At 41.9% G+C, this 26,366-nt stretch overlaps 2 protein-coding genes across 7 annotated transcripts in view; one reads left to right on the top strand and one right to left on the bottom strand.

Annotated features, from left to right (window-relative positions):
* Positions 1 to 1,787, bottom strand: part of CTPS2 (CTP synthase 2) — a 139,198-nt gene extending 137,411 nt beyond the window's left edge. For 2 of the 6 annotated variants that reach the window (XM_084617807.1, XM_084617808.1), the window contains exon 1: positions 1,671 to 1,769. The gene's annotated coding sequence lies outside the window, so the exon portion shown is untranslated. Of the gene's footprint in view, positions 1 to 1,670 lie in introns of all 6 variants that reach the window. The other 4 variants (XM_084617806.1, XM_084617803.1, XM_084617804.1 and 1 more) reach the window with 4 other exon arrangements.
* A 2,303-nt stretch (positions 1,788 to 4,090) lies between these two features.
* SYAP1 (synapse associated protein 1) overlaps positions 4,091 to 26,366 on the top strand; it is a 35,704-nt gene continuing 13,428 nt past the window's right edge. Inside the window, exons 1-5 of the mRNA XM_084617601.1 lie at positions 4,091 to 4,462; positions 9,117 to 9,235; positions 15,811 to 15,877; positions 18,354 to 18,427; positions 19,794 to 19,933. Of these exons, the coding sequence (XP_084473727.1) occupies positions 4,258 to 4,462; positions 9,117 to 9,235; positions 15,811 to 15,877; positions 18,354 to 18,427; positions 19,794 to 19,933 (605 nt within the window). The 5' untranslated portion in view covers positions 4,091 to 4,257. The remainder of the gene's footprint in view (positions 4,463 to 9,116; positions 9,236 to 15,810; positions 15,878 to 18,353; positions 18,428 to 19,793; positions 19,934 to 26,366) is intronic.

Below are 26,366 nucleotides of genomic sequence, written 5' to 3' on the forward strand. Positions count from 1 at the left end.
ACAGTGTGTATGATAACACCCATTGTTTCATGTTCTCTGTGTATATAAATCTCCCCACTGTATTTTCCACTGAATGCATCCGATGAAGTAAGCTGTAGCTCACGAAAGCTTATGCTCAAATAAATTGGTTAGTCTCTAAGGTGCCACAAGTACTCCTTTTCTATTTTCTCCTTTGACTCGCATGGTTGACATGGCTAAGAAGTGCTCTGTGGACAGCAGTCTTTTACTTTCACTTTTAAAAGCCAAATTAGAAGCATTTAGTAGGTCATGGTTTCAGTTGTATAAATGAAAGTATTATTTCCAAAGATCCCATGACTTGTAGATGAGCAGAGAAAGAATCTGGCAAAGTTAGCTAGGAAAGGGAAACAAAACAAAAAACACTAAGGGTATTAGGTTGCCATATGCTCTTAATGAGCAGACTCATCCAAATACACGTGAATAACTTTACTCACACGATTAATTGCTTCTACTAACACAAGTTATTTTCATGGTTAAGTGTTTGCAGGATTGTACCTCAAACCTGCAGCATTGTATTGAAAATTAATTAGCATAACTGGTGAATTTTTTATTTACTTTTCACATTTCTGTTGGTATTGTTATTGAGTTGAGAACTGCAAATAGCCCTCAGCAGAATGGCTCATATACTAGATAAGTCATGTCCATGACTAGAAAGTTATTTGGCACTAAGATTTGATCTGTGACCTGAGTGTCAGGAGGAAAGCAGGAGGATCTCTGCACAGGAAAGCTACAAGCCTCCCATTTTTGTTGATAAATTTGCTAAAACTAATCTATGAGGATGAAGTCCATTAATAGAAATAATTTCTACAATTATTGGAATATATCCAATCATTAGACAGGAAGAGGCTCTAGTGTATGACTTAAAGATGTCTAAATATGAAAAAAATATTAGGAAGAGTGCAAGGAGGAATAAAGGCCCCATCTACTCTAGGAAAATACATGTTGCTAACAGCAACACCTTGCCTGGCTTCAATTAGTGCTGAAAAGAGTTCACCTGCTCATGTAGATGGACTCAAATCCTTTTCAACCCTATCAGAGATAGGGAAACATTATCTCTATCATGTTTTTAATCATGATGGTGAATCAGCTTCCTCCTCCATCCACACTACCAGTTAAACTGCTTCAGCAATGGGTTATTTTCCTAGTGTCCTAACATGCACGGGGGGAAGGACTAGGAAATGGTGAAGTGTTTGCCCCGGGCTGTCACCCTGTCTCAGGCAGAGCTGGTGTGGCTCCTATGTGTTTACAGAAGAGGGGGGCAGTGACTGGCACGGCTCAGTGTACGGCCCTGACTACCCACGTGTGCAAGCACCACGGTGGTGCTGCTTGGTTGGAGGGGGCAAGAGCTAAACCCCCCTTCCTGTAACCCCAGAGTACTCCGGGGCTTCAGCCCGCCCAGGGCCACCTAGTGGGGGAGCCCGAGCGCGGTTATGGGCCCGCACGGCCCTGCCAGCGGGGGGGAAGGAGCCCAAACCCGCCGCTGCTGCTGCTGCTCTGTCACCGGGGCGCCTGAAGCAGCACCGCCCCCCGGGGGAACTTGCCCGGCCCGGGGAGAGAGGGGAGCCGGGGCCGGGGCCGGGGCCGGGGCCGGTCCCCCTTGCCCAAGGCCGGCGGGCGCGCGGGCCGGCAGAGGCCAGGCAGGCGGCAGTTACCTGGGCGCGCGCCGCGTCGTAGCGGCGGAGGCGGTTGCAGGTTCCTCCTCCCTGGGCCCAGGTGCCGAAGGCGGGAGGCAGAGAGGGAGTCTCCGGGCGGCCGCCAGGGGGAGCCCGCGCTGCAGCCAGCGCCGAGCCCGGCCCCAACTGGCCCGTAGGTGGGAGGGGGGCTCTCGAGGGGAGGAGAAGGGACCCGGGCAGGCAGTCAGAGAGGCCTGAGGTCCCTGGGTGAATGCCCCGTGCAAACCGTGCCCTCCATACAAACTTACCCGCTCTGCCCCGCGGGCACTTTTGCTCAGGCATTTTTACAATGATCTGCCTGCCCCAGCCTGGGGCACTTTTTGGCATGCACATGCATTTATCTCATCTCCCTATAAAGCCATGGAGCACTTTTTTGAATGAGCATTTTCTGTGATGAGGCCACTAGCTATATTTTTTTGAATATTGACCTTGAAAATCTCCCCTGGGTGTAGCTTGGAATAGCCCACTGTTCTCACCATACTACTGCTACTGCTTTCAAGTCTCCACAATATTTAAATTACTAATAGATCTTATTTTTTCTTGATTTTTCCAATCCCTTGGGAATTTCTGCTGAAGAATGTGAGTGACGCAGACAATGGATGTAAATGATGTTCGCACACAAAGTCCATCTCTCTGCATCGGGATTTAGGTCCTGATCATGCAGTTAAATTCACATAGTTGAACCCTTGCATCTGTGCAGAGTCCAGTTGACTTAATTGATTGGAATCTCACTCTGAAAAGGAATGAAATTTAAATATAAGGGTGAAAAGCGATTAAGAAGAAGAGTTATTAGAGACATGGTGCAACTGTTCCTGGTTTGAGGGACTGGAAAATAGGAAATAAAATGTTTGGTCAAATGCTACCGTCACATATTCTGGTGCAAGCTATTGACTCAAGATTTATAAGTAACTTCAGAATTATGGAGACTTACAACAGCAACATGGAGATCAGATAAGAAGATGCTTTATTTCACTACTGAAAGGGAAAGCAAACTTTTTCTAAAGGTCATCTTTCAGGGCTGATTTTGCAGCCACTGTGAACACAGAACTCATATTGATTTAAACGGGCGCTCCAAACACAATGCAGAATTGAGCTTTAAAAGACAGAGCATGATAAATTTCTCTCCAGCTTTGTTGATTGTTCAGTAGTTTTATTTTGTTAATGTAATTTTATATATAACGGAGATGCTTTTGATTTATTTTAAACATTCTCCTGCATCATTCACTGATCTGATTCTCAAAAAGAAAAGGAGTACTTGTGGCACCTTAGAGACTAACCAATTTATTTGAGCATAAGCTTTCGTGAACTACAGCTCACTTCATCGGATGCATACTGTGGAAACTGCAGAAGACATTATATACACATCTGATTCTGTGAGTGTCTCTTTCCTTTATGCTTACCTCTCAATTCTCAAAAGGGTCTCATCCTATTTCACCTTTCCTAACTTCACTTGACCACTACGTAGAGACACCATCATCATGGCAAATCCTAAAGGGATCTGGCCTTCTTGCAGATTCAGGGCCACCTGGATCATCTCTGGCTATGTGCTTAAGGTGGTTTGGCTGTATATTCCATCACCAGCAATCTTATTGCACCACTGAAGCTTTTGGCACCCACATGATCACCAGTTGTGTAGCTGCACTCCTTGATACATACACTTTGGAATTTTTTGGTCTTCCATTATAATATGTCCATAGGGAGAAAGCCACCAAAACTTGGAAGACATTATCTTAAAAAAGCATTGTCGGGTTTAACACTTATTTTTACAGAGCCATAGCGCTTTATGGACAAACACAAATGACAGCACCCTGCCCAAAGCAGCATGCAATGTATGGTCCCGATTATCCACATGCTGAATTTTACACACGTGGGAAGTCCTATATGACTTCATGTGATTATTCATTAGTATGTAAAATTAAGTACACGCATGCATGATCAGGGCCTAAGTTTGCATGTATAAGATCAGTGGGTTGAGGTGACAAAAGCGCTGCATCATGGTGGGGAAATGTATTTATGTACAAAATAGCGTGTGTATGTAAAAACTAAACAAAACCCCAAACCGTGCCTTCGGCAGCGATGGGAGAACATAGTGGATCCCCCCCCCCCCCCGCCTTTGCCTTCCAGGAACAGCGAGGCTGCAATCTTTTCGCACACGCACTTGCCATTGACTTCAATGAACAATCCCAACGTGCGAGAACTTGCGGGAGAGGAGGAAGCGCCTGCACGCAAATCCCCACCTCTCCCGTACCCCACTGGCTGCCCCCTCTCCTTTACTTCCCCATCGCTAGCCCCCCTTTCCCCCGGCCCACCGCTCCGCCCCTCGCCCGCCTCCTCCTTCCCCCTCCCCAGGGGAGGAACAGAGAGAAGGACCTACGGAGCGTCTCGGCCCCGTGACCTACGGAAGTGACGTAACCCGGATCGGAGGAGGGGAGACTCCGGCGTCCGGTGGTAGCGTTGTGCCGCTCTCGGGCCGTGGCCGCTTCCGTTAGAGCCGTTGGGAGCGGCGGCGGGGACCAGGAGCCGCCGGAGTCCGGCACCGCGAGCGGCCGAGGCCGCCTCTTGCGGGATGCTGCGGGGTCTGGGCAGCTGGTTCGGGCTGGAGCGGGCGGGCGAGGAGCAGAAGCCGCCGCCCGAAGAGAGCGGCAGCCTCGGGGAGCGGAGCGAAGCCGGGGGCGCCGAGGGGGAGGCGGCGGCGGGCGGGGACCCGGCCGTGCGGAGCCAGGAGCAGGTGGATCCGGATCCGCTCCTCAGCCAGGCCAAAGGACTCGGCAGTGAGTGTCCGGCCCGCGGCCGGCAGGGGGAGCCGTCTCTTGCCCCGGTCGCGGGGCTGCTGCTCTGCGGGGACTCCGCGCACAGCCCGGCCCGGCAGCCCCCAGCCAACAGACCTCTCGTCCCCATTTACTCCCCCGCTGCTGGCACTTCCCCTCCCCCATTCCCGTCCCCCCACAGACTTCACGCTGCATCCCCCCAGAGATCCCGTTCCCCACCCCAGCGACACCCCGGTCTGCATCCCCCACGCATTGACAGGCCCCCTTATCCCTGTCTGCCCTCTCCTCCCCCCCACCCCCACGCGCACACACGCCCATACTGACCAGCTCTGACAGCTGCTCTCCCCACAGATGCTGATCTATTCCCCCCCCCCCCCTGTTAATCTGGCCCTGCAACGCGAAATCCTATCTCCTCTCCACCCACCCACTGACTCCCTCTATCCCCACCCCACCACATAGTTTATTACTCATCCCCATGGGACTTGCCCTCCTGCCTTCACACCCTCCCTGAGTCTCAGCCAGAGCCTCACAGCACAGGTTAAAGCTCTAAAAAGGAGCTTGGGGAAAACAATACACATGCTCTTTACACCATATTATAACACACTGAGGGTGGGAGAACTTCCTACAGGGGTTGTGGAAATAGAAATATCTTAATAAAGAAATACGGTCAGCTGATCGGTGTCTCTTAGGGTTTATCTGCACAGAAAAATTGTCTCACTTTAACTAAAGTGACGCAATTCCCTCTAAGTGTTGATGCAGTAATACAGATATAAAGGTCTCTTATTCTTGACTAGCTTATTACTATTTGGAAAGCAGAGTAAGCTATAGCAGTAAGTCACCTGTTCAGTAGTATAACTAAAGTGAGTTTTACCAATATGACTAATTCAGTTAAAAAAACCCACTGCCTTAACTGAAATAGTTATACCAGTACAATACATGGGTGTAGGCCTGGCAAAAAGGTGCTTCTTAAAAATCATGTTATCCCTTAGGCTCTAGTTAGACTATAGGAAAAGGTGCCCTTTTTTAAAATCCAGGTAATGTAGCTGTTGAAAACCACTCAACACCAAGTAGGCCCAGTTTAATACCTTTAACTTGATTTTAGCAGGTCAAGTTATAGCGTAAATGGGACCTATAACTTGACCTGCTAAAATCAGCTAAAGCTGTTAAATTGTGTCTACATTGGCATTAAGTGGGGTTTCAGTTCAGTTGAAGTGCCTTCTCTGTGTTAACTCCGGTGAAAAAACATCTTTTTCCTAGTCAAGATACCATAACATCTAATGTAGACACTGTTTGATAATTGTTTAAGGAAGGAGCATGGTTTACAATATCACCAGCAAACAATTTTAAAGGTGTCACATTGTCTATGTTAGCTGCTGAGTGGTGTTTCAGGTCGTCTTAGCTGACTTAATTAAAAATATCTCCCCATTCCCCACCTGCCCAAGTGAAGACAGGGCTAAAGCTCTTCAATCCTCAGGCTTTACCTCTCGAGAGACTCTAGTCATCTCTTTCACTTGCCTAGGCTTTGCAAATCATATATGAATTACATTCTGTGATATAATTGTGGCATAGGTTTATGATATGTACCCAGTTGACATGTATTGTTCTGCATTTTACAAATTTGGACCTCTTCTGTATCTCTTTCACCCTAACCAGGACTTTCAAGAGACATTCATGCAAATAAAGTTAGAAGCTGAAAATTAGGTGTCATTCTATTGTCTCAGCTCCAAGTTTCTGTGTTTCTGATGTCAATAATTTAGTTATCAAAACAATAACAATAGAATGTATGGGATGGAGGTGTTCTTAACAATTCTGTAATGTCACTGTGCACTGTTCAAGGGACACCACAAAATTTGAAATCATGGCACAAATTTTTTTAAAAAAAGTAGTTTTGGATACGAACCTTACCCCAAAGTTCCAGTGGCACATTTCTCTACTTTTTCAGTGTGGTTATTTCCACTGTTCCTATGAGAGACTGACTATATGAACTGCTCTCTGAAGTAAAAATAAACTGAAAATATTTTTTTCAAGTATTCTCGCTAATCTTTCAGTTATAGTGAGCTTTAAGTAAGCTGTTTTCATCAGACAGAGGCGTGGCTAGATTGATAGTGTTCCTTTAAACACCTGTTGTATTCGTGTCAGTTGGTGGGAGAAGTGATGTGTGCATAGAAAATAATATAGTGTAGTTTATGAAGTGCAATAAAATTTTTGCATGAAAAGTTTTGTATAGTACACCAAACTATGGCATTTTATTTTATTGATGTCTCCTCTGAATAAGTAAAGCTATAATCAGATAACATTTGGGAGGTTTGCTTTCCTGTACACTCTGAATGGATAAAACACAGAAGGCTCTATTCCCCATTAACTTGGTTGTGGTGGGGAAGCATTATCAAAGAGCAGGGTTTACAGTATCCTCTGAAACTTTGGAATTCGTCTGCTCTCTTTCAGAACCCATTTCTGCAGCCAACCCCCATTTAACAAGAATGATTTGTTCCTAAATTTCATGTTTTGCTGTGGGCTTTGTGAACTGCATTGTGCTAGAGTAGTGTAGATGTCTTGATTGGTTGTTCTGATATAGCTGGGTCCTAAAGCATAGGTGGCTTTGAATTTTCAATGGAAGAAAATTGGTAGCCAGTGGAAGGACAAATATGGGCTGATGTTCTTGTGATGGCCTGTCCTATTGCAGAAATGAATTATCACATTTTCTAAAAGAGCTGTAGCCTCTCTACTGCTGCCACCGTTAGACCCAGATTTAGTGAATATAATAATTCAATGAGAGCAAACCAGATCATTGAGAGCAATGTTGCATAGTAATCTGAAAGTGGAATAAAAGACATTTTTCATCTGATTCTGTGTGGCCTTCTCAGCTATTATAAAAAACTTGAGGTTTTGTACTACTTTGACAGTTGGAGGGGCAGTTGCCTTTGATGGAAAGGGGAGGTCAGTGACCCAGCTAATTCTGGTGTATAAATTCTGACTAGAATTATTTGTCTTGGCCAAAATGAATTTTAGTTGATTATCACTAGGCGTTGACACCTGTTTGATGTTGCTACATATGTAAGTGGTGGATCAGTAGTACATTTTGATAGATTACGTCATAACTTGTGGAGAGGTTCAATAATGTTAAATAGATAGCAATCGTATGTCCTATCTAATTAGGCTCTTATACTGCATTGATAGCCATGGTATCTAAGCATCCTTCCTGGGATGCATAAATGACATGATTAACAACTGTCACATGAGTTTATTTTTACATCCATTGTCATGAGGAAAGTCCCATTTTGTTCCTGTACACATCACAGTTTGAATCCTAATTGTAAATCATCCAGGGTAACAGATACCATGTGCTAGAGCTTTGTTGTCGCTGTTTTCTCGGTGGCTTTTCTTAGGAATAGAGGTTAGACATAGGAAAGTGTTTGGAGAAGTCATCTTCATTGAGTGTGTTTTTTTTAAAGATTGGATGGACTATTGAATATTTCAGGAGCATTAGCAGTGTCATTTCTCAGAAGGAGTTGATGATGTCCATTAGTAGCAGACATCGGTCTTTGGTGGTTTTCACCAGCAAAAAAGGGCAAGGATCTGTTTCACAGTATTCCTAAAAACTTTTAGCAATTTATGTGTGGTCGAGCCAAACATCTGGGTTAGTCAGTATCATCTGTTTCCGATTCCAGCTCACTCTTCCTGTTCTGTTTACCCTGACACAAAAAGTTAAGAAGAACAACCCACTGTTTTGTATATGATAGTGAGGATAAAAGTTATAGCTTTTTAAAAAAAAGTATTAAGTTAATATTCATGAAATTCAGATTGTCTTGTAGACCTGAAGTTCTAGAAAGGAAAAAAAGCTTAGGTATTCTTTTTGGCAGAAAGAGTGGCAATACCTGAAGTGCCAGTTGTTTCTGAAAGTCAACAGTTTTTAAAGTTTCAGCTTGACCTTCCTGGAATGATTGAAATGTTTCACTCCTCTCTTCTGATGTCCCCTGGGTTCTAAATCATATTCTCAATTATTCCTCTTTTGATATGCACCACTTAACTTAGATTTAAAATGACTTCTGCATAAAATCTGAGTATTATCAGTGTTAAATTGTACCAATTTATTGGCATCAGATATACTGAATCACTAGGAAGACTACAGAAAACTTTACACCTACTAAATCTATGTCTCTAGATATTTACATGGTACCATACACATAGTATCTGAAAAAATAAACTAATCCTACATCATTTCAAGATACCTCGATATTAAGTTGTTGTTTGTCACACGTTTAAAGGCTAGTGGCTTCTTCATGGTTTGTCTGAATATTATTTAAATTGTGGTAGTGTCTAGAAGCCCAAAGAACAAGATGAATGTCTCATTAAATGAAAAAGAGCTTCAGATGTGTAATAGCTTATCAGTTTTAAAAAAAAAAAAAAGTTTTGGCCAAACATACAGTTCCATCCCTAAGGGAGAAGAATTTAAAAAAGGATAGAAATATATAGTTCACCTGCAAAAAGGCCTTCTAGAGTACTAAGAAGCCAGTTTAAGCAATTCTGTTTTAGAACTTTTGTTATAAACATGACTTTCAGATTAGGTGTCTAAAAATGTACAAGCAAAGAAGAAAATATAACTAAAGAATTCGATATAACAAAATATTTACAACTCTAATCTCTTCATTTGTGAAAGATTATCTCTTCAATTTTGCGACTGCTGCTACAAAAAAGATATCTGAATCGGTTGCTGAAACAGCACAAAATATAAAGAAGTCTGTAGAAGAAGGGAAAATTGATACCATCATTGATAAGGTATTTTTTCTGCATTATGTGAAACTGATCTGTAATGTACTCCTAGTATCTGCTTTATTTCAAATACTGTTCATCAGCATCTGTATAGAGTGTCTGGGCCTGCAAAATGGTCTGCCTTAGACAAACCCCCAAAACTGGTTTTTAAAATTGCAGATTTTTAGGGCTGATTTCATATATTTCTTGAATAAATAGCTAAACAAAATTTGTTTTATCTGACTGAAGTGTTTATACAGAATGGGCATTTCAAGGAACGCTATTAATGAAAATCTCTCTCACAAAAATGTTATCACTATAGCAATCTTAACTGTAAGATCGTTTTAATATTTTTTATTTATGTATTAACTATCAAAGCATTACAATATAAACATGACCGGTTAATTTATATAAGTATTACAAAACACTGTTACATTATTGGGTGATGCTCACTTAATAAGCAGCTACTCAATCTTTTGTTTTCTCCTCATTGTTCAGTGTGTGGCCCTAGGTTTTATTTACTGCACACAAGCAACTTTAATTCTGACATTTCTTAACTCTTGAGTGCTGGACTTTGCAATCTTAATATTCTTTTAATATAGCTAGTTTATTTTTATTTTAAAAAAGTAAACTGAAAAACAGATTCCATCCTGTGGCATCGTATTGCCATCTAATGGTTCACCAGCAGGGTTGGAACCTCTAGATCGGGCTCAGCAACCTATGGCACGCTTGCCAAAGATGGCACACGAGCCAATTTTTAATGGCACGCAGCTACCTGCCGAGTCCCAGCCACTGGCCCCGCTCAGCCTGCTGCCGAACCCAGGCCAAGACCCTGGCAGGCAGCAGCGTGCCGTTAAAACTCCTGCCTGCCCCGGCCTGCTCTTCTTCCCCTCTCCTCCCCGCCCCCCTCACCCCCGCAGGGTGAAGAAGCTTGGTCCTGGCAGCTGCTGCTGCAAAGCAGACAAGCTCCCTCCTCCCCAACCTCTTCCCCCAGCATACTGAGTTCCTGCCCCTCCCTGCTGCCTCTGCCCTGACCCCTGCACCTCCCCACATACCCTCCCAGCCCTCTGCCCTGACCCCTGCACCCCCCCCCATACACACCCCAGCCCTCTGCCCTGACTCCTGCACCCCCCCATGACCCCAGCCCTAACTCCAGCACCCCCATGCATACCCAGCCCCCCCACACCCCTTTCCCTGACTCCTGCACCCTCCTCACACACCCCATGTCCTGACTCTTGCACCACCCACATTCCCACCCCCACCCTGAGTACCAAACGGGAGCTCCTGCACCACCACCCCACATTCCCATCTGCACCCCTTGCACCAAATGGGAGCTGCCCAGGTAAGCACTCCACCCCCAACCCTGAGCCCCCCTCCCTCATTCTAGCTCCTGGCCAGACCCTACACCCCAGCTCTGTGCTCAGTGCAATCCCACCCTCAGCTCAGTGCAGAGAGAGAGGAAGAGAATGGGCTAGAACCAGGGAGAAGGTAGGTACCCACTCTATGTGGGCAGGGCCGGGATCCCAGACTGGCAGCGGGCTGAGTGGCAGCGGGCTGAGCCGCTCAGCGCCCTGCCAGTCTGGGGTCCCGGCTGCCAGTCCTGCTCAGCCTGCTGCCGGTCTGGGTTTCTGGCCGCCAGCCCCTTGCCAGCCAGGGTCCTGGCCACAGGCCCCGCTCAGCCTGCTGCCGACTTAGGTGAACGGAACCCCAAGCTGGCAGCCAGCTGAGCAGGCCAGCAGCGTAAGATCAACATTTTAATTTAATTTTAAATGAAACTTCTTAAACATTTTGAAAACCTTGTTTACTTTACATACAACAATAGTTTAGTTATATAATCTATAGACTTATAGAGAGAGAGACCTTCTGAAAAATGTTAAAAATGTATTACTGGCACGTGAAACCTTAAATTAAAGTGAATAAATGAAGACTCAGCACACCACTTCGGAAAGGTTGCCGACCCCTGCTCTAGATCCACCACATAGACCTCTTCCATTTGAGCTAACAGAGTAGCTGATAGCAATAGTAGGTGTTGTTCTCTGTGCATTACAAGGGAATGGGATGGGACACTTTTCTAGTGGGTTTTATAGATATTTGCTGTCTCCAGAGGGAATGGTGAGACTCAAATCTTGGGTTCTGCTCCAGGTTCAGGAGGCACACTCTTCTGCCCATTCCCGCAGCCCTGATACCTACTGTCGCATCACCTCCATCCTGTTTGTGTTCCAGTCCTGTCTTTTCTCCACCCTTGGCATTTCATCCCTATCCCAGTCTCCTCACCTAGCCAATCCCAGTCTCTGCTCCTCAGGTTTCTCATTCCAATCTTCTTGCCCAACAAGTCCTAGCCTCATCCTCCTGGCTCCTTGTCGCCAGTATCCTAGCCCAACCAGTTCCAACCCCCTACCAGCTCATCATCCAATCTTTCTCCCATAACCCGCCCTCTAGTTATCTCCTAGCTACAATCTCCCTCCCTGGGCTTCTCATCCAGTCTGTGTCCCAGCTCCTTGTACCTGTCTTTGTCCAGCCAATTCTAGTTCTCCACTTGCATCCCAGCTTTGCATCAGAGCTGTCTCCCCTCATCCTTCCTTTCAACTGCCCCCAATCTCAGTTTCTGTCTTCCCTCTGCTTCCCCAGACTCCTTGTCTCAATCTGTTCCCTTTTCCTTCTCTGGATGTCTGGTTCTTGTCCCCTCTGCATTTGAATTGGGCTGCTTCCTCCTCCGCACTACTTAGGCAGTGTGTGTGTATATGTATGTGTGTGTATCATTGAGAGCACAGAACAAACGGACTTCTTGTTTTCAGTTCAGGTTCCTGGATCTGGCATGGTCCTTAGCAGCTCAGAGCTGCAATTTCAGGAAAAGTCCAGCTCAGTGCAGATAGAATCTTTGGGGAATTAAGAAGCTATAATGTAAATCTCTTTTGAGCATGTGCAAACTAAGATTTTTCAGAGGTTTATAAGTTGGCCAAATTTGAGTAGCTTTTCGGACGGATGGCGAAAGGTACATCCCTGACACAACGGCCACCCAATGCCCAATTTTAAGTCCCTGTTCCAAAGCACGAAGACCCTAGAACTTTTCAAAGAAAAGGTTGTCAGAATTTTTTAACAAGGGCACAACAATATATTTTTCCTTAGCCTTATTGTTGGAAATGGCTAGACCATATCGGTTGAAATTTTCCACAAAAATTGAATCTGGGATAGACACCCATCATGAAAATTACAGTCTGAACGACTACATTTTGGCAACATTATAAGCAACTGAAACAGTATTGGGCAGCCTTAATAATAGGCTGTGATACCAGCCCAACCTATATTATTATTCATCTGGTAAACTTTTCAAATCCTGGGAAAAAGGGTAAATGAGACTGAGTTTTGTGAATGGTTGCATATAAGTGGGTGTATGTGGTGAACTCTTTGTAGTAACAGAGTAACAAAGGGACAGGAACTATAGAAGAGGGTGGAGAAAACAATGGAAGGAAACAAAGAAAATAGACTCTGATTACAACATAGGAAAATATACACCATAATCTCTTATCTGTTTTTCAAGCCTTTCTGTGATCATAAACTTCAGGTGGCATGAATATCTGTGTCTGTTTTCTGACATTTATATGATTTAGGATTTTCTTTTAAATTATCCTCTGATCTGTGTATGAAAGGGTTGTTCTGAAATTTTTAACTAGAGTTTTTCTTTATTTATTACTGTCTATGATGAGAATTTTATAATATGTTTTCTATTGCTGTATCTTGTCTTTTGGGCATGAGAAGTACAGGCTTCCATTCATATCTCTTGTTTATTTCAGTGCTTCTGTCATTTTATTTGTGTAACATATTGTTATAGTGTAAATGAGAATACTACCATTTTCTTGCATTTCTTACAGTACTGTACCTGTAAGCTTGATTGTGTTCTTACACAACTTCCATAATTATTTTGTGAAATGTTTTTATTTTAATTGTAGTCTGCCAATGGCTTCTTGTGAGTTTCTGTCCTTTGAAAAATATGTTGTCACTATGATGCTGGACATATTGATTCACTCTTTTGTGATGATACCATAGATACCATGAAGGAAATTTCAGTAACTGTAGAACTGCATGCAAAAGTAACTATTAAGCTAGGCCTTGGGTATGTCAGGAGAACTGTCTGGGACATAGTTTACTATTCATGAACTTAAAGTCATAAAACTTTTTCAAATAAAAAGGAAAAAAATGTGTACTGTATTTGGAAGTATCATCTGGAAAGCAGGATATATAAGAATGGCACAGGCATGTATGGGGTTGGGGAGTGGGCAGTAAGAGAAGAAGGGTGTTAGAAAGGGAAAAGATGCATTCAAATGGGAAAATGGAGAGACTAGCAAAAGGAGGAAGGTACTGCTCTGAATGATTTGAAGCAGTGCATACTTTGGTCTGTGTGGTGTTTTGGGTTGGCAAGAAAGGTCTCGCATTGTAGCCTGATGCCTTGCTTCTCCACTGGATTCACTAATAGAGCAGCATCCAACTCTGGCCCACAAGGAGGTATGATACGGTGCAGGGCCTGGATAACTGAGAGTAAGAGATGCAGAAAGAACTTGTGTAACCCTCTCAGTAAAAACACAGATTCTACAGAAATAAAGGAATGATGGAGGAAGAGGAAAAAACTCTAAAAATACAAATGAAGAGAGAGACTGAGAAATACAATAGTGAATTACTTCATTTTGGGGGGAGATGGCGTCAAGAAGCAGTGTAATTAATGGTGGGTTTATTGATAACAATTACACTGAAAAAAAAAAATCTTCCCTTTAAAACCTTAGATTTCTTTCTTACCCCACTTGAAGATGTTATGACTAAAGGATGAAATTCCCTGACCTCTTCTCTGCCAGTAAAAATGAAATCATACATCTTTTATGATAACCCTCCCTGCTCCTTATACTACTTTGCATTCACATTTCAAGATTAAAAACAACTAAAGTTACTTGCTTCCTTAATTTAAAGATTGAGTCACGCCTCAAACAGTCAGCAAGATTCACTCTGGCCCCAAGGCTGGAGTGTTTTGAGGGATGGAGGCCTTTTGGGGAATTTAGCTGAGAATCACTGTCTGGGGACCTGACTGTAATCTTGAACTTAATTGACTGGGAAGAGGGAAAGCAGCTATCCAACCTGCCTTTTAAATGCCACTGGGAGTTGAGAATCAGAACTTTGTAGATTGTAACTTTCCTAGAAAATTATCTATCCATAGATGGTTTCAGAAGCTGGTTTCTTAGGCCTAATATGCCATTCTCTTGTGAGGCTACATTAAATCAATTACATTAATTCCCAATTATGGCTGAAATTTTACACAGAAAAACCAGGAAATCCAGTTATAGTTCTCAGTATCCAGAACTTTGCCCACTGAGCATATGAAGTACTATGTATTTACTGGTGTTAATAGATTCATAAACCAATAGATTTTAAGGCCAGAAGGGTCCATTGTGATCCATCTATATAACACAGCCCATAGAATTTCTACCATTGGTATCTGCATCAAGCCCAAATATTGGTGAACGAGCAAGAACATATCTTTTAGAAAGGCATGATTTAAAGACTCCAAATGATGGAAAAATTACCTCATCCCTTGGTAATATGTTCCATTAGTTAAGAACCTGAATATTAAAATTTGCATCTTATTAGCAGTTCATATTTTTCTGACTTCAGCTTCCTGACATTAGAACTTTTTATGCCTTTGTCTGGTAGACTTAAACAGCCTGCTAGGGTTGGATATCTTCTCTCTGTGTTGGTACTTAGACTGTGATCAAGTTGCCTCTTAACTTTCTCTTGACTAAATTAAATAGATTGAAATCCTTAAGACTTTCATAGTAAGGTTCATTTCACAGAGCATGAATCATGCTCCTAGCTCTACTATGAGACTTCTCAGGGTTTTTTTTCAGTTTTAACATTAATTTACAATACAGTAAATTCTTGATAATCTAGATTTAATGCAGGACATTGAATAATTCCTTGATTACTGAAAATTATTAAATGTCACAGAGTGGAAGTATGACTCTATTAGGTAAGCACAGTTTCTCTGCCAAATTCTAGTGTTTGCTTTGGGAACCCTACGTTTTGAATTTGGTGACTTGTAAAATCTTAACTGCAACATTGTGTTTGATTTTTTTATTCCCTGCATTTAATTTCCCCTCTCTTCTTTTAAAATATGATCCGGGTGTGTTTGAATGGGTAATACTTTTTAAAGCACTTTAAAATACTTTATTTAAATATGCAGATGTTCAGGGAATCTATGCATTGTGTGTACTTAAGTGGATAAGAAAATAACATATTGCATGTGCACAGTACACTTTCATGAAATTTATTTTTCAAAGTTGGTAAAATATGCATATCGCTTTGGAGGACCATACACACGAGTTTCAGCTCTTAAAGAGAAAACTGAGTTTTGGGTGCAGTTAAGGGGTAAGGGGCTGAACAATTAGTATGATGTCTTCTCGCTTAGCTAACTTGCAAAAGAGTAAGGCCTCAAGTATAACTAAAATGTCATGTTAAGTTGAAATGTATTTCAAATTATTTACTCTCTGAATGTTATTAGACAACTCTGTAACATATTCCATTTCTTTTCATTCTTTAAGTGAATTTACCTTTTCTTATAGACAATTATTGGAGACTTTCAGAAGGAACAAGAGAAATTTGTTCAAGAAAAGCACACAAAAAAGTCAGGTATTGAATATTTATTATTAAATGTAGGTCTTTGACTAAAGATAACTAACACGTTTCACTAAATTTTGATGAAAGCTACATAGATCAGCTCAGTCTCAGTAGGATTAAACCTAATCCTTGTGACAAAAAAAATGACCCATGGAAATTTTATATAATGCACAATAGTTGTATATCAGGATTTCAGTAAGTGCATTTTTGGGAAGAGATAAGGGATCACTAGTTGAAACTTAGCTAAAACAAGTTAACTATACAGCTAATCCAGCATTTTCTACTAAATTCAGCAAACATATTTAACTATAATAATTGAAAATCAATGGGATTGATCTCTTATGACTTATTTTGAACCTCAGGTTGTTATATTTTGTGAGGAGGCAGGCATTCTGATTGCCTGTCACTTGAGCTCTCTACTAGCCCTGAAACACGTTACTAGATGGAATGAATAACATACAGTGTGGGTGCCACTCTAGCATTTCATTAGTTTCTCTGTGGGATGTGCTCTACTTATTGTTCTGGGGAAAATTGCTTTCTCTAAGGTTTGTAAATTATCTGTGATCCAAATCCTTCTTGGGTTATGCATCTATGTATGGTTAGATAAGAATGGCCATATCGGGTTAGAGTAGTGGTTCATCTAGCCCAGTATCCTGTTTTCTAATAGTGGTCAGTACCAGATGCTTCAGAGGGAATAAAAAGAACAGTGTTATTATTGAGTGAACCATCCCTTGTCGGCCAGTCACAGTTTCTGTCAGTCAGAGATTCAAGGACACCCAGAGCATGGGGTTGCATCCCTGACCATCTTGGCTAAGTCTTTCATGAACTTCTGTAATTCTTTTTGGACATGGTTATGCTTTTGGTGTTTACAATGTTCCATGGCAACAAGTTCAACAGATTGATTGTGCATTGTATGAATTACTTCCTTATGTTTATTTTAAACCTGCTGCCTATTAAAGAGTGAGATCACTGGGTCTGCTTATGCAAGTAAGACAGGCAGAATTTGTCCCTGCATTGGTTAGGTCATTGGTTAGGCTGGATAGAAAAGTGTATTGCATTTTGACATAGATCTCTTTTTAACCTTGAATATGTTGATGGTTTCAAATGGATCATGCTGAAGTTTGTCATACTGTTTGCCGTTATTAATGTATATTATTAGATACTATGTTAAGTATGCATTTATATTCACACCTAGAGATTTAATCTTTACTTTATGTATGAGTAGTACAGTGTATCCTCCCCAAACTTACACTCGCTTTTGGACTACCCTTTGAACTTCTCTGAACATTTTAAAGTAAATCTATAAATTAGCATTAAGCATTATAAAATACACCCTCTTATTTTGGTGAATCTAATTTTTTTGTATTCCTTCCCCTGCCCACCCCCACTCCCCCCCCGGTGCCCAAAAAAAGTGAAGGTTGGGCATTTGGAAATCGATTCATATATGTATTATTCCAAAAACAGAAATATGGGCTATTGTTAAAGTATATCAGCACAATTTGTATTCATGAATGCTAACCATAACCATTTCTATTTTAACTATAATCTTTTAAATCTCTTCTAAAATATTTTTGTCAAATTAATCTTATAACATGTATTTTACAATGTATATTGTCATATAATTGTGCATTAATTATTTTCAACAGAGAATAGGTTGTACAATATACTTTTTTCCAGTGGGAAACTGACAGAAAGCATTCTTTATCAAAAGGACTGTTGTACAGTTCAGCCAATTATGCACCACAGTGCTATATTGATCGAGCTATTAGCAGTAGTCCTGGCCTAGAACATTTTTGAAGAAGTAATAAAATGTTGATTGAAAATAATTCTTGCTGAATTGTTTTCTTTTTTTGACCAGCTCTAATAAGCAGACTCATTCCCATAACTCATCTGCTATACCTTGAGATCTGTTGTAAAAAAACCAGAAATTAAACTAATATACTAAAGTGAGCACAGTTCTGAAAAAAGAAAAGGAGTACTTGTGGCACCTTAGAGACTAACCAATTTATTTGAGCATGAGCTTTCGTGAGCTACAGCTCACTGCAAAAAGAAAAGGAGTACTTGTGGCACCTTAGAGACTAACCAATTTATTTGAGCATGAGCTTTCGTGAGCTACAGCTCACGAAAGCTCATGCTCAAATAAATTGGTTAGTCTCTAAGGTGCCACAAGTACTCCTTTTCTTTTTGCAGTGAGCTGTAGCTCACGAAAGCTCATGCTCAAATAAATTGGTTAGTCTCTAAGGTGCCACAAGTACTCCTTTTCTTTTTGCGAATACAGACTAACACGGCTGTTACTCTGAAACAGTTCTGAAACAATTTGTTTTAAAGATGTCCTGTTTCCGTTTAATTTTTCAGCTGGGTGACAGCAACACAGGGACTCCAGGGGCTCAGCTATCTTTCTGGCATTGTGTGTTGCTCTGTCTTAGTATAAATATTTTTGTATTTAAATATAATAAAACTTGAATTATTTTTTCCTCTTTAATGACAGAAGCAGCAGTGCCTCCTTGGGTAGATAGCAATGAAGAAGAAACAATTCAACAACAAATCTTGGCCTTATCAGCAGTAAGTTTCTTGTTTGTTGTTAAAGCTGTCTTTTATTTTGATTAAAACATATTCAGTAATTCCTCACTTAAAGTCGTCCCAGTTAACGTTGTTTCGTTGTTACATTGCTGATCAATTGGGGAACATGCTCATTTAAAGTTGTGCAATGCTCCCTTATAACATTGTTTGGCAGCCGCTTGCTTTGTCCACTGCTTGCAGGAAGAGCAGCCCGTTGCAGCTAGCTGGTGGGGGCTTGGAACCAGGGTGGACCTGCAGCCCCCCATCAGCTCCCCGCTCCCCTCAGTTACCTGTGCAGCAGCCACCCAGAAGGCTATCAAATGCTGGCAGTACAGCTGTCCCTCCCCCCACTGCCATGTGCTGCTCCTGCCCTCTGCCTTGGAGCTGCTCCCGGGAGCCTCCTGCTTGCTGTGCAGGGGAGGGAGTAAGAGGGGGACTAATGTCAGGGTGTCCCCCTCCCCCCGACTCCTGCTCCCTGCTTACCCATTCTCCATATAGAACAGGGAGGAGGCACAACAGGGCTCAGGACAGAGAGCTGGCCGCAGCTGCTGTCTCAACGTCCTACTCTTTTTAAAGGCAATGTACTTAGTGTGGTGTCAGTGTACTTGAAGGGCAATGCGCATCTCTCTCTCTCTCTCACACACTCACACAGTATGTGTGTGTGTGTGTCTGTCTGCCATGCTGTCTCCCCTCCCTGCATTCGTGCTGCCTTGTAGAGTGTGAGGCTACATTAACAACAATGTGTTTAACCCTTGAGGGCTCAGCCGAATGCTAGTTCATCATTTAGCAGTAAGGCATTCCCTGGGAAATATCCCACCCTCTTCCACCCTCTAACTTCACCACCTCAACCAAGCTTCACAATCATCATTGCTGTGTACAGTATTAAATTGTTTGTTTAAAACTTTGTGTGTGTGTATTTTATTTTTATATATATATATAGTTTTTTTTGTCTGGTGAAAAAAAATTTCACTGGAACCTAACCCCCCCCATTTACATTAATTCTTATGGGGAAATTGAATTCGCTTATTATCATTTCACTTAGTCACATTTTTCAGGAACATAACTACAACATTAAGCGAGGAGTTACTGTACCTTCAGTAATTTCATCACTTATCAAAAAATTAGACTACATTGTGTATATGCATACAAAATTTAGATACAGCATGATGTTTGTCTGGTTACCAGTCACATGCCTGAAGCAACTTCTGGGCCAAAACAGAGATGGAAAAATGTATCCTCCTATTTACACTTTTGTCTTTAACAGAAAGTTACATGGCTGTGATGCTAAAGAAATGTGAGATGGTCTGGTATGTCAAACGTGATATAGTTCCTCTGATGTCAGTTAATAACTGTAGCATGTTCTTCAAAGGACAGGCGAAACTTTCTGCGTGACCCACCAGCAGGTGTTCAGTTTAACTTTGACTTTGACCAGATGTACCCCATCGCTATGGTAATGCTACAAGAAGATGAGCTCCTGAACAGGATGAGATTTGATCTTGTCCCTAAACAGTAAGCAATTTCTGATTATATTTGTGTACTGTCACTCTCTTAATTTGTCTTTTAATTTCTAACCTTAACTTCCCTAAATTATTCATCTTCCCTCTCCACCTCCCTCAGCTTTCCCTTTTGATTCCTTTTGCTGCACATGTTGTTTTTAATAAATATAAGTTATACATAGCTTGTCTTGCATACATGGAATTTTGTGAATGAAATATAAGCATGCATTTTATGTTGGTCCATAAATAAGGAATACTGGTATTAAAACTTTTTAAAGAAAATATCCAGTCAATACAATGCAAATATTCCTATTTTTACCAAGGTATTTTTAATTGTAGCTATTTCTTCAATTTAATCACCTACTATATTAAAGAGAGAGACTCCTTCACTTTACATTTCCATCTCTGGCTTTTATCATCTTAGACTGTTATTTATTACTTTAGTATAAAATTTGAATTGTTCAAAACTTTTTTCTTTGAGAATAAAAAATACTCACGCAGTTATAGATTGTTATAAACAAATAGTTAGAAGTTCTCTTTTGTGTAGTTCTTCTTTTCCTGATTTATTAGGTGCTTTAGGCTCTTGACTCTCCTTAATGTTTTGAGTTATTTCCACAGAGGTGAGATAACTTGGCATAGGCCCTTTAAAGTATAGGTGGTCAAGATTCCCTTGCTCTTTCAGAATAGCTCTTGGTATTCTCTCTCTCATTCCATGTGTTGTCTTATTGTTTGCTTTTGTTTTTTAACAACCAGCTTTGTTTTACATTGTTTGCTTAGAACCATGCAGAATGTGAAATACTTATTTCTCTCAATTTAAGCACCAGTTTTTCCTGGTTACACCAGATTAAGGCTCTACTACAACTTCCAATCAATTTACTACTTTGAATGTGACCAGCTCCAAATTAATAAAATTAATAAAAATAGCAAAAGCCAAAGTTCATTTTATAGAAAGATTTGTTATTCCAGATTGCGGAAACTTTTGTTATTGTTCTTGTGCTTGTTTTGTTCTTGTGCTTGAATTCTTTATAATTACACACATGCACAAAGTACATTAAAATAACATTATTAAGATTGTAAAGTCAAGGACTCAAAAGATAGGAAATGCCAGAATTAAGGTTGCTTGTGCAACCTACATTTATAGAATCATCGGACTGGAAGGGACCTTGAGAGGTCATCTAGTCCAGTCCCATGCAGTCATGGCAGGACTAAGTATTATCTAGACCATCCCTGACAGGTGTTTGTCCAACCTGCTCTTAAAAATCTCCAGTGATGGAGATTTCACAACCTCCCTAGGCAATTTATTCCAGTGCTTAACCAGCCTAACAGTTAAGAAGTTTTTCCTAATGTCCAACCTAAATCTCTCTTGCTGCAATTTAAGCCCATTGCTTCTTGTCCTATCCTCAGCGATTAAGAACAATTTTTCTCCCCCCTCCTTATAATAACCTTTTATGTACTTGAAAACTGTTATGTCCCCTGTCAGTCTTCTCTTTTCTAGACTAAACCCATTTTTTTTTCAATCTTGGCTCGTAGGTTATGTTTTCTAGATCTTTAATCATTTTTGTTGCTCCTCTCTGGACTTTCTCCAATTTGTCCACATCTTTCCTGAAATGTGGTGCTCAGAACTGGACACAATACTCCTGTTGAGGCCTAATCAGCACGGGGAACAGCCCCCTTGTATGAATACATTACAATAGTTTGTGATCGTGTAATTAAAGACTATATTTCCCTCCCCCACAGAGACCCCTGCATCATTCAGTGCACAGGATGAGCAACGCTCAATTAATGAGCAGCTAGCTATTCATTATTTTGCTTTCTCCTCATTGTCTCCTCAGTGGTGTGGTCTTACGATTTATTTATTGCATACTATTCAAACCCTGCTCTGATGACAGAATTATTAATTTCCTGATAGACTTTTCTATGGTGCTCTTCACTATAGTATCAGTGTTTCACAAACATTAATTCATTTATTTTTCACAACACCTCTATGTGGTTAGTGCCTATTATCCCCATCTGTAAAATAGGGCCGAGGCATAGAGATAAACATCAAATGTATCCACTAATTCAGGGTTCCCAATTTGAGACATCTATGATCTGATTTTTCAGAATACTTAGTATTACTTAGCACTGAATATGTTCAAAGCACAGCTCCCATTTACTTAAATTGCAGCTCTGAGTGCTCAGCTCTTTGGTGGAGGCAGAGATAGAATCCAAGTTCTTCAGGGCAGCATTCAACTTCCTTAAGTGTGAGACCATACTTTATCTTCCTGCAGTTCCCTGCCTCATTCACTACACACTTTCCAACTTCTGGTATATACGAGGCAGGGGTCTTACAGACAACAGTTGTCTTTACTACACAAATCTGATTATCCACACAGCACCATCCATCCTGTCCACTGACTGAGGCAGAATTCCTGTGGGGGAAAGTAGTATATGATCATGTAATTGAAAAATGTATCATATTTTATATGCACAAGGGGAGGCAAATTAAGGTTTCACAGGCACTTTAATTCTGGCATTTCCTAATTTTTGAGGGCTTGATTTAGTAACCTTTATGTTCTTTTAACATGGGGTGAAGGGATTGTGTGTAATTTCTTAGTTTTCATAAAAGCAAACTGAAAAAATAGAAGTGGCACCATATTAACATCCCAATGATTCATCAGCAGGTTGGAACCTTTAGATGTACCACACAGACCTCTGCCACTTGAGTTAACAAAGTAACTGATAGCAGTAGTAAGTTGTCCTCCCCTATGTGGACCAGCACTACCTGGAGATGAGACACTTTGCCAGTGGATTTCACAGATATTTGCTGAGTGTGAAGAATAGCAAGACTCTAGAATCTTGGATTTCATTCCTGGAGGAATGAAGGAGGGAATGTCCTCTAGGGGTTACAGACCCTTTGGTTTGTTTCCCCTAAGCTTAACCCCTTCTGTCCCATCCCCTCCAACTTGTTCCAGTCCTGTCTCTTTTCTACCCCAGCTCCTTGTTCCGGTCTCCTCCTCACACTTTTTTCATCCCAGTTCTGATTGTCTTTCCCAGCAAGTCTCCCACTGGATACTCTGCATCTGAGTCCCAGTCTCTCCACCCATATTCCCAGTCTTATTGTCAAGCCCAGCTCAGCTCCCACGCAGCTCTCAGGCTCCTGATCCAATTTCAGCCCCCCCTTCCCTCCCTTATCCCCTCAGCACACGCATCCCCTAGCTGCTTGTCCAGGGCACCCTAGTTCCTCATCAGATCTGTTCTCCATCTTCCTGTTCTCCCACACCATACTGGTTCCCAGTCCTAATCTTGCCCAATCAGTTCCAGTCTCTTCAGCTCCCTTTTCCAATCTCTGTACGCCATTTATCTCCCTGGCTCCAATTCCCAGTCTCCATGCCTAAAAAGTCCCAATCTTATCTCCACTCCACCCCACCCCACATTGTCTGGCTCTTGTCCTCTCTGCGTTCAAGCCAGGTACCTTCCTCTTCAGTGCTGTGGGTGGGGGTGAGAGGTGTCCTTGAGACACAGGAGAGAATCTCCCTGCTCTCCATTCCAGTGCATGGCATGCAGAAGCCAGAGCTACAATTTCAAGGGAAGTCTTGCTGAACCCTTCCATCCCGGGGCTGGAGTATACCGAGTTGCTCTGTGGGGGAGAGCACATTTCCAGTCTGGTCACACATAGCTGGAGCATGGTCAATGCAGATGGATTGGTTGAAGGTTTTAGCTCTGAAGCGCTAACAAGTCTGTACTTAGCATGTGCAAAATGACAGTTTTCAAAGGCTTGTAACTTTGCCAAATTCAGATGGATTTTTAGAGGAACAGCAAAAGGCACATCCCTGACACAAATGCCATCCCCTACCATATTTTAAGTCCCTGCTGCAAAACATGGGGGACTCTAGAGCTTCTCAGTGGAAAACGTTGTGTTTTTTTAACATTGCAAAAAGTACTTTTTCCCTAAGCTCATTCTAAGAAACAGCTGAGCCATTTTGTCTGAAACTTTCCCAAAAAGTTCAGCCTGAGCTGACATCCAGTATGGAAAATTTCAGTCGAAACAGTTAGTTTGGCAAAGTTATATGTAATTGAAACAGGGTCTTACAATGGGTAGTGTTGGACAATTTTATCCATAATGCAGCCAGCTTTGCCTATAATACACAAACATTCTCAGTTGTTTTTCCCACTCAAGTTCCCCTTCCTCCTCCCTTTTTTTAAAGGAGCATCTCATGTGGAATACTTTGCCTATTATTGTGTTACATCCTGTGTTCCCTCTAAGCTGTGGGGCCGTGCAGCACTCCATCAAGTGCCGGGCAGGGGCGCACATCCTCAGCGACGGAGGGAGGGAGCGGGGCAGGACTGAAGAACAGCGGCAGGGGTTGCTGTCGAGTGGGGGGTGGCCGGGGCCGGGCAGCTGGAGGGGAACCGGGCAGTGCCAGCCACCCTGGCTGATGGGGAGGGAGCAGCGGTGGCGCACCTCTCCCTGCAGCAGGTAGGCTCAGTACCAGGCGGGCACCCATACCCGCCCTGCCCCAGTACTTGCAGAGCCGTTGCACAGCACCCTGCCCTCTGATTATTGCATAACACCCTCCCCATCCTGCTCCCCTGGGCAGTGCTGCATTGCCAGGATGGGGATGATCTTATCTCCTGCTCTCCCCACCCCTCGCACGGAAGGAACCGACAAGAGCAGAGGCTTGGTGTTGTGAATGGCTGCGAAGTGGTTGGGAGTTCAGGGCGGTAACCAAGGGCCCTGGAGACAAGCAGCTGAGCTGCCTGGGCTGTGCTTAGTGCAGCTGCAACCGCAAGTGAGTAGCACCAGCAACTTCTGGTTCTGTTTCAACACACCAGGCAAGGGTGTGATTGGCACACGAGGGAATCCGCACTGTGAAACCTGGGCTCAGGAATATTGGGGCTGGGGAGAGAAGGGGCAGCTTCTCTGGGCACAAAGGCATGGGTCTGAATCTGGGCTACCGATGCTGTATGCACTCTGCAGAAGTGGAGGGAGGGCGCTGAAATACCTAGGGATGATTTTTTTAAAGCAAAATTTTAATTACACTTCAACTCTGGACACTGCATTGTTCCTTCAACCCCCTTCCTTCCCTTTTTTTGTTGTTGTTGTTGGAAAGCTCATGCAATTCCTTAGCGAGACATCCAAGTTGTTATCAGTCCTTTTAAAAAAAATGTTGCTATAAATCAATCAGACCACTCTATCAGGAGTTTGGCTGCAACATAGCGTAAAAAAGAAATGATTAATCAACTGTTGTGTCTCCAAAAAAACAGCAGTTATTTTCTGTGTAGATTTTAGAGGCACAAGTCTGTGCTTTTTTAAAATCATGTAATTAGGGGTTTTTTTTAAAAAAAAAAAAGATGAAGAATTAAAAGGAAAAAAAAAACTGAAGATGCCCCAGTTGCAAGTTTTTACTTGGAAACTAATTAAAGGCTACCTGTAGATAATCTTCAAGAGTCTAGATAAAAGAAATCCAAAGAAAGTGATTTCTTATGAATTTTTGCAGGGAAAGCCTGATCTTTGTGGGTATGTACGTTGTTTGATTTTGAATCTTTAAACTTTGCGGAAAACGCTTCCTAAATAAAGGGATTTGTTATTAATCTATTTTGATCCTTCATTGTATGCTAACTCCTGTTGCAAAAACTTCCATGAATTTTGAGGTGCTGAATAAGTTGGCAAATGCTGACCATCAGTTCAATGTGTAGAAATAGCAACCCACTGAGGTAATGTAACAATCAATACTGCATTTCTGTAAGATCCATATAGTTTCACAATCCACTGTGTTAGAATCAGGTAATTTTCTCCTTTTGAATATAAATGTACTATGTATTTTTTAATATGAGGAGAACACTTTAACGGTGTATGTTCTGCTGTTAGTACTGGAGTAATTTCCTTTCAAATATATGCCTCTGTGTGTAACTCACTTTAAAGAACAGGTTTCAGAATAGTAGCTGTGTTAGTCTGTATCAGCAAAAAAAAAAAAAAAAATTAAAAGGCGGAGTACTTGTGGCGCCTTAAGTACTCCGTGGTTTCTTTTTCACTTTAAAGAAGTGATTCAAATTTTCAGATTTTATGCTTTTCTAGCAGTCTCGGCTATGAAGCTTGTACATAAAGATTTGGATTTTGTTTGCAGATTTCACGTTAATAGAATACTGTGTACCAGTACTTCACTGCACAATTATACTCCAGATATTTTGTTTTCAAACTGACAGTGAACATTTGATGTTGCCAAACAGCAGGTGGACTGAATTTTTAAATGTGTTGAACTTGAAGGTGACACTCCAGGTTTAAATATGCTGCTGATTGTAGATTTTTGAAAGTATTCAACTCTTCTAGGGCCAAATTCTGCCATTGTTAGTTAACCAAAACTCCCATGGGCTTTCTGCTTAAGTGAGGAGCCCAAACTTTGGCCCTTGTTTAAATTGCTACCTTACCATTAATGAAAAATACAGTTGGGTTAAACTATACTATA

Source organism: Lepidochelys olivacea (genome assembly GCF_965140295.1).
Source record: "Lepidochelys olivacea isolate rLepOli2 genome assembly, chromosome: 1".
In the NCBI taxonomy this organism is placed as follows: Eukaryota; Metazoa; Chordata; order Testudines; family Cheloniidae; genus Lepidochelys; species Lepidochelys olivacea.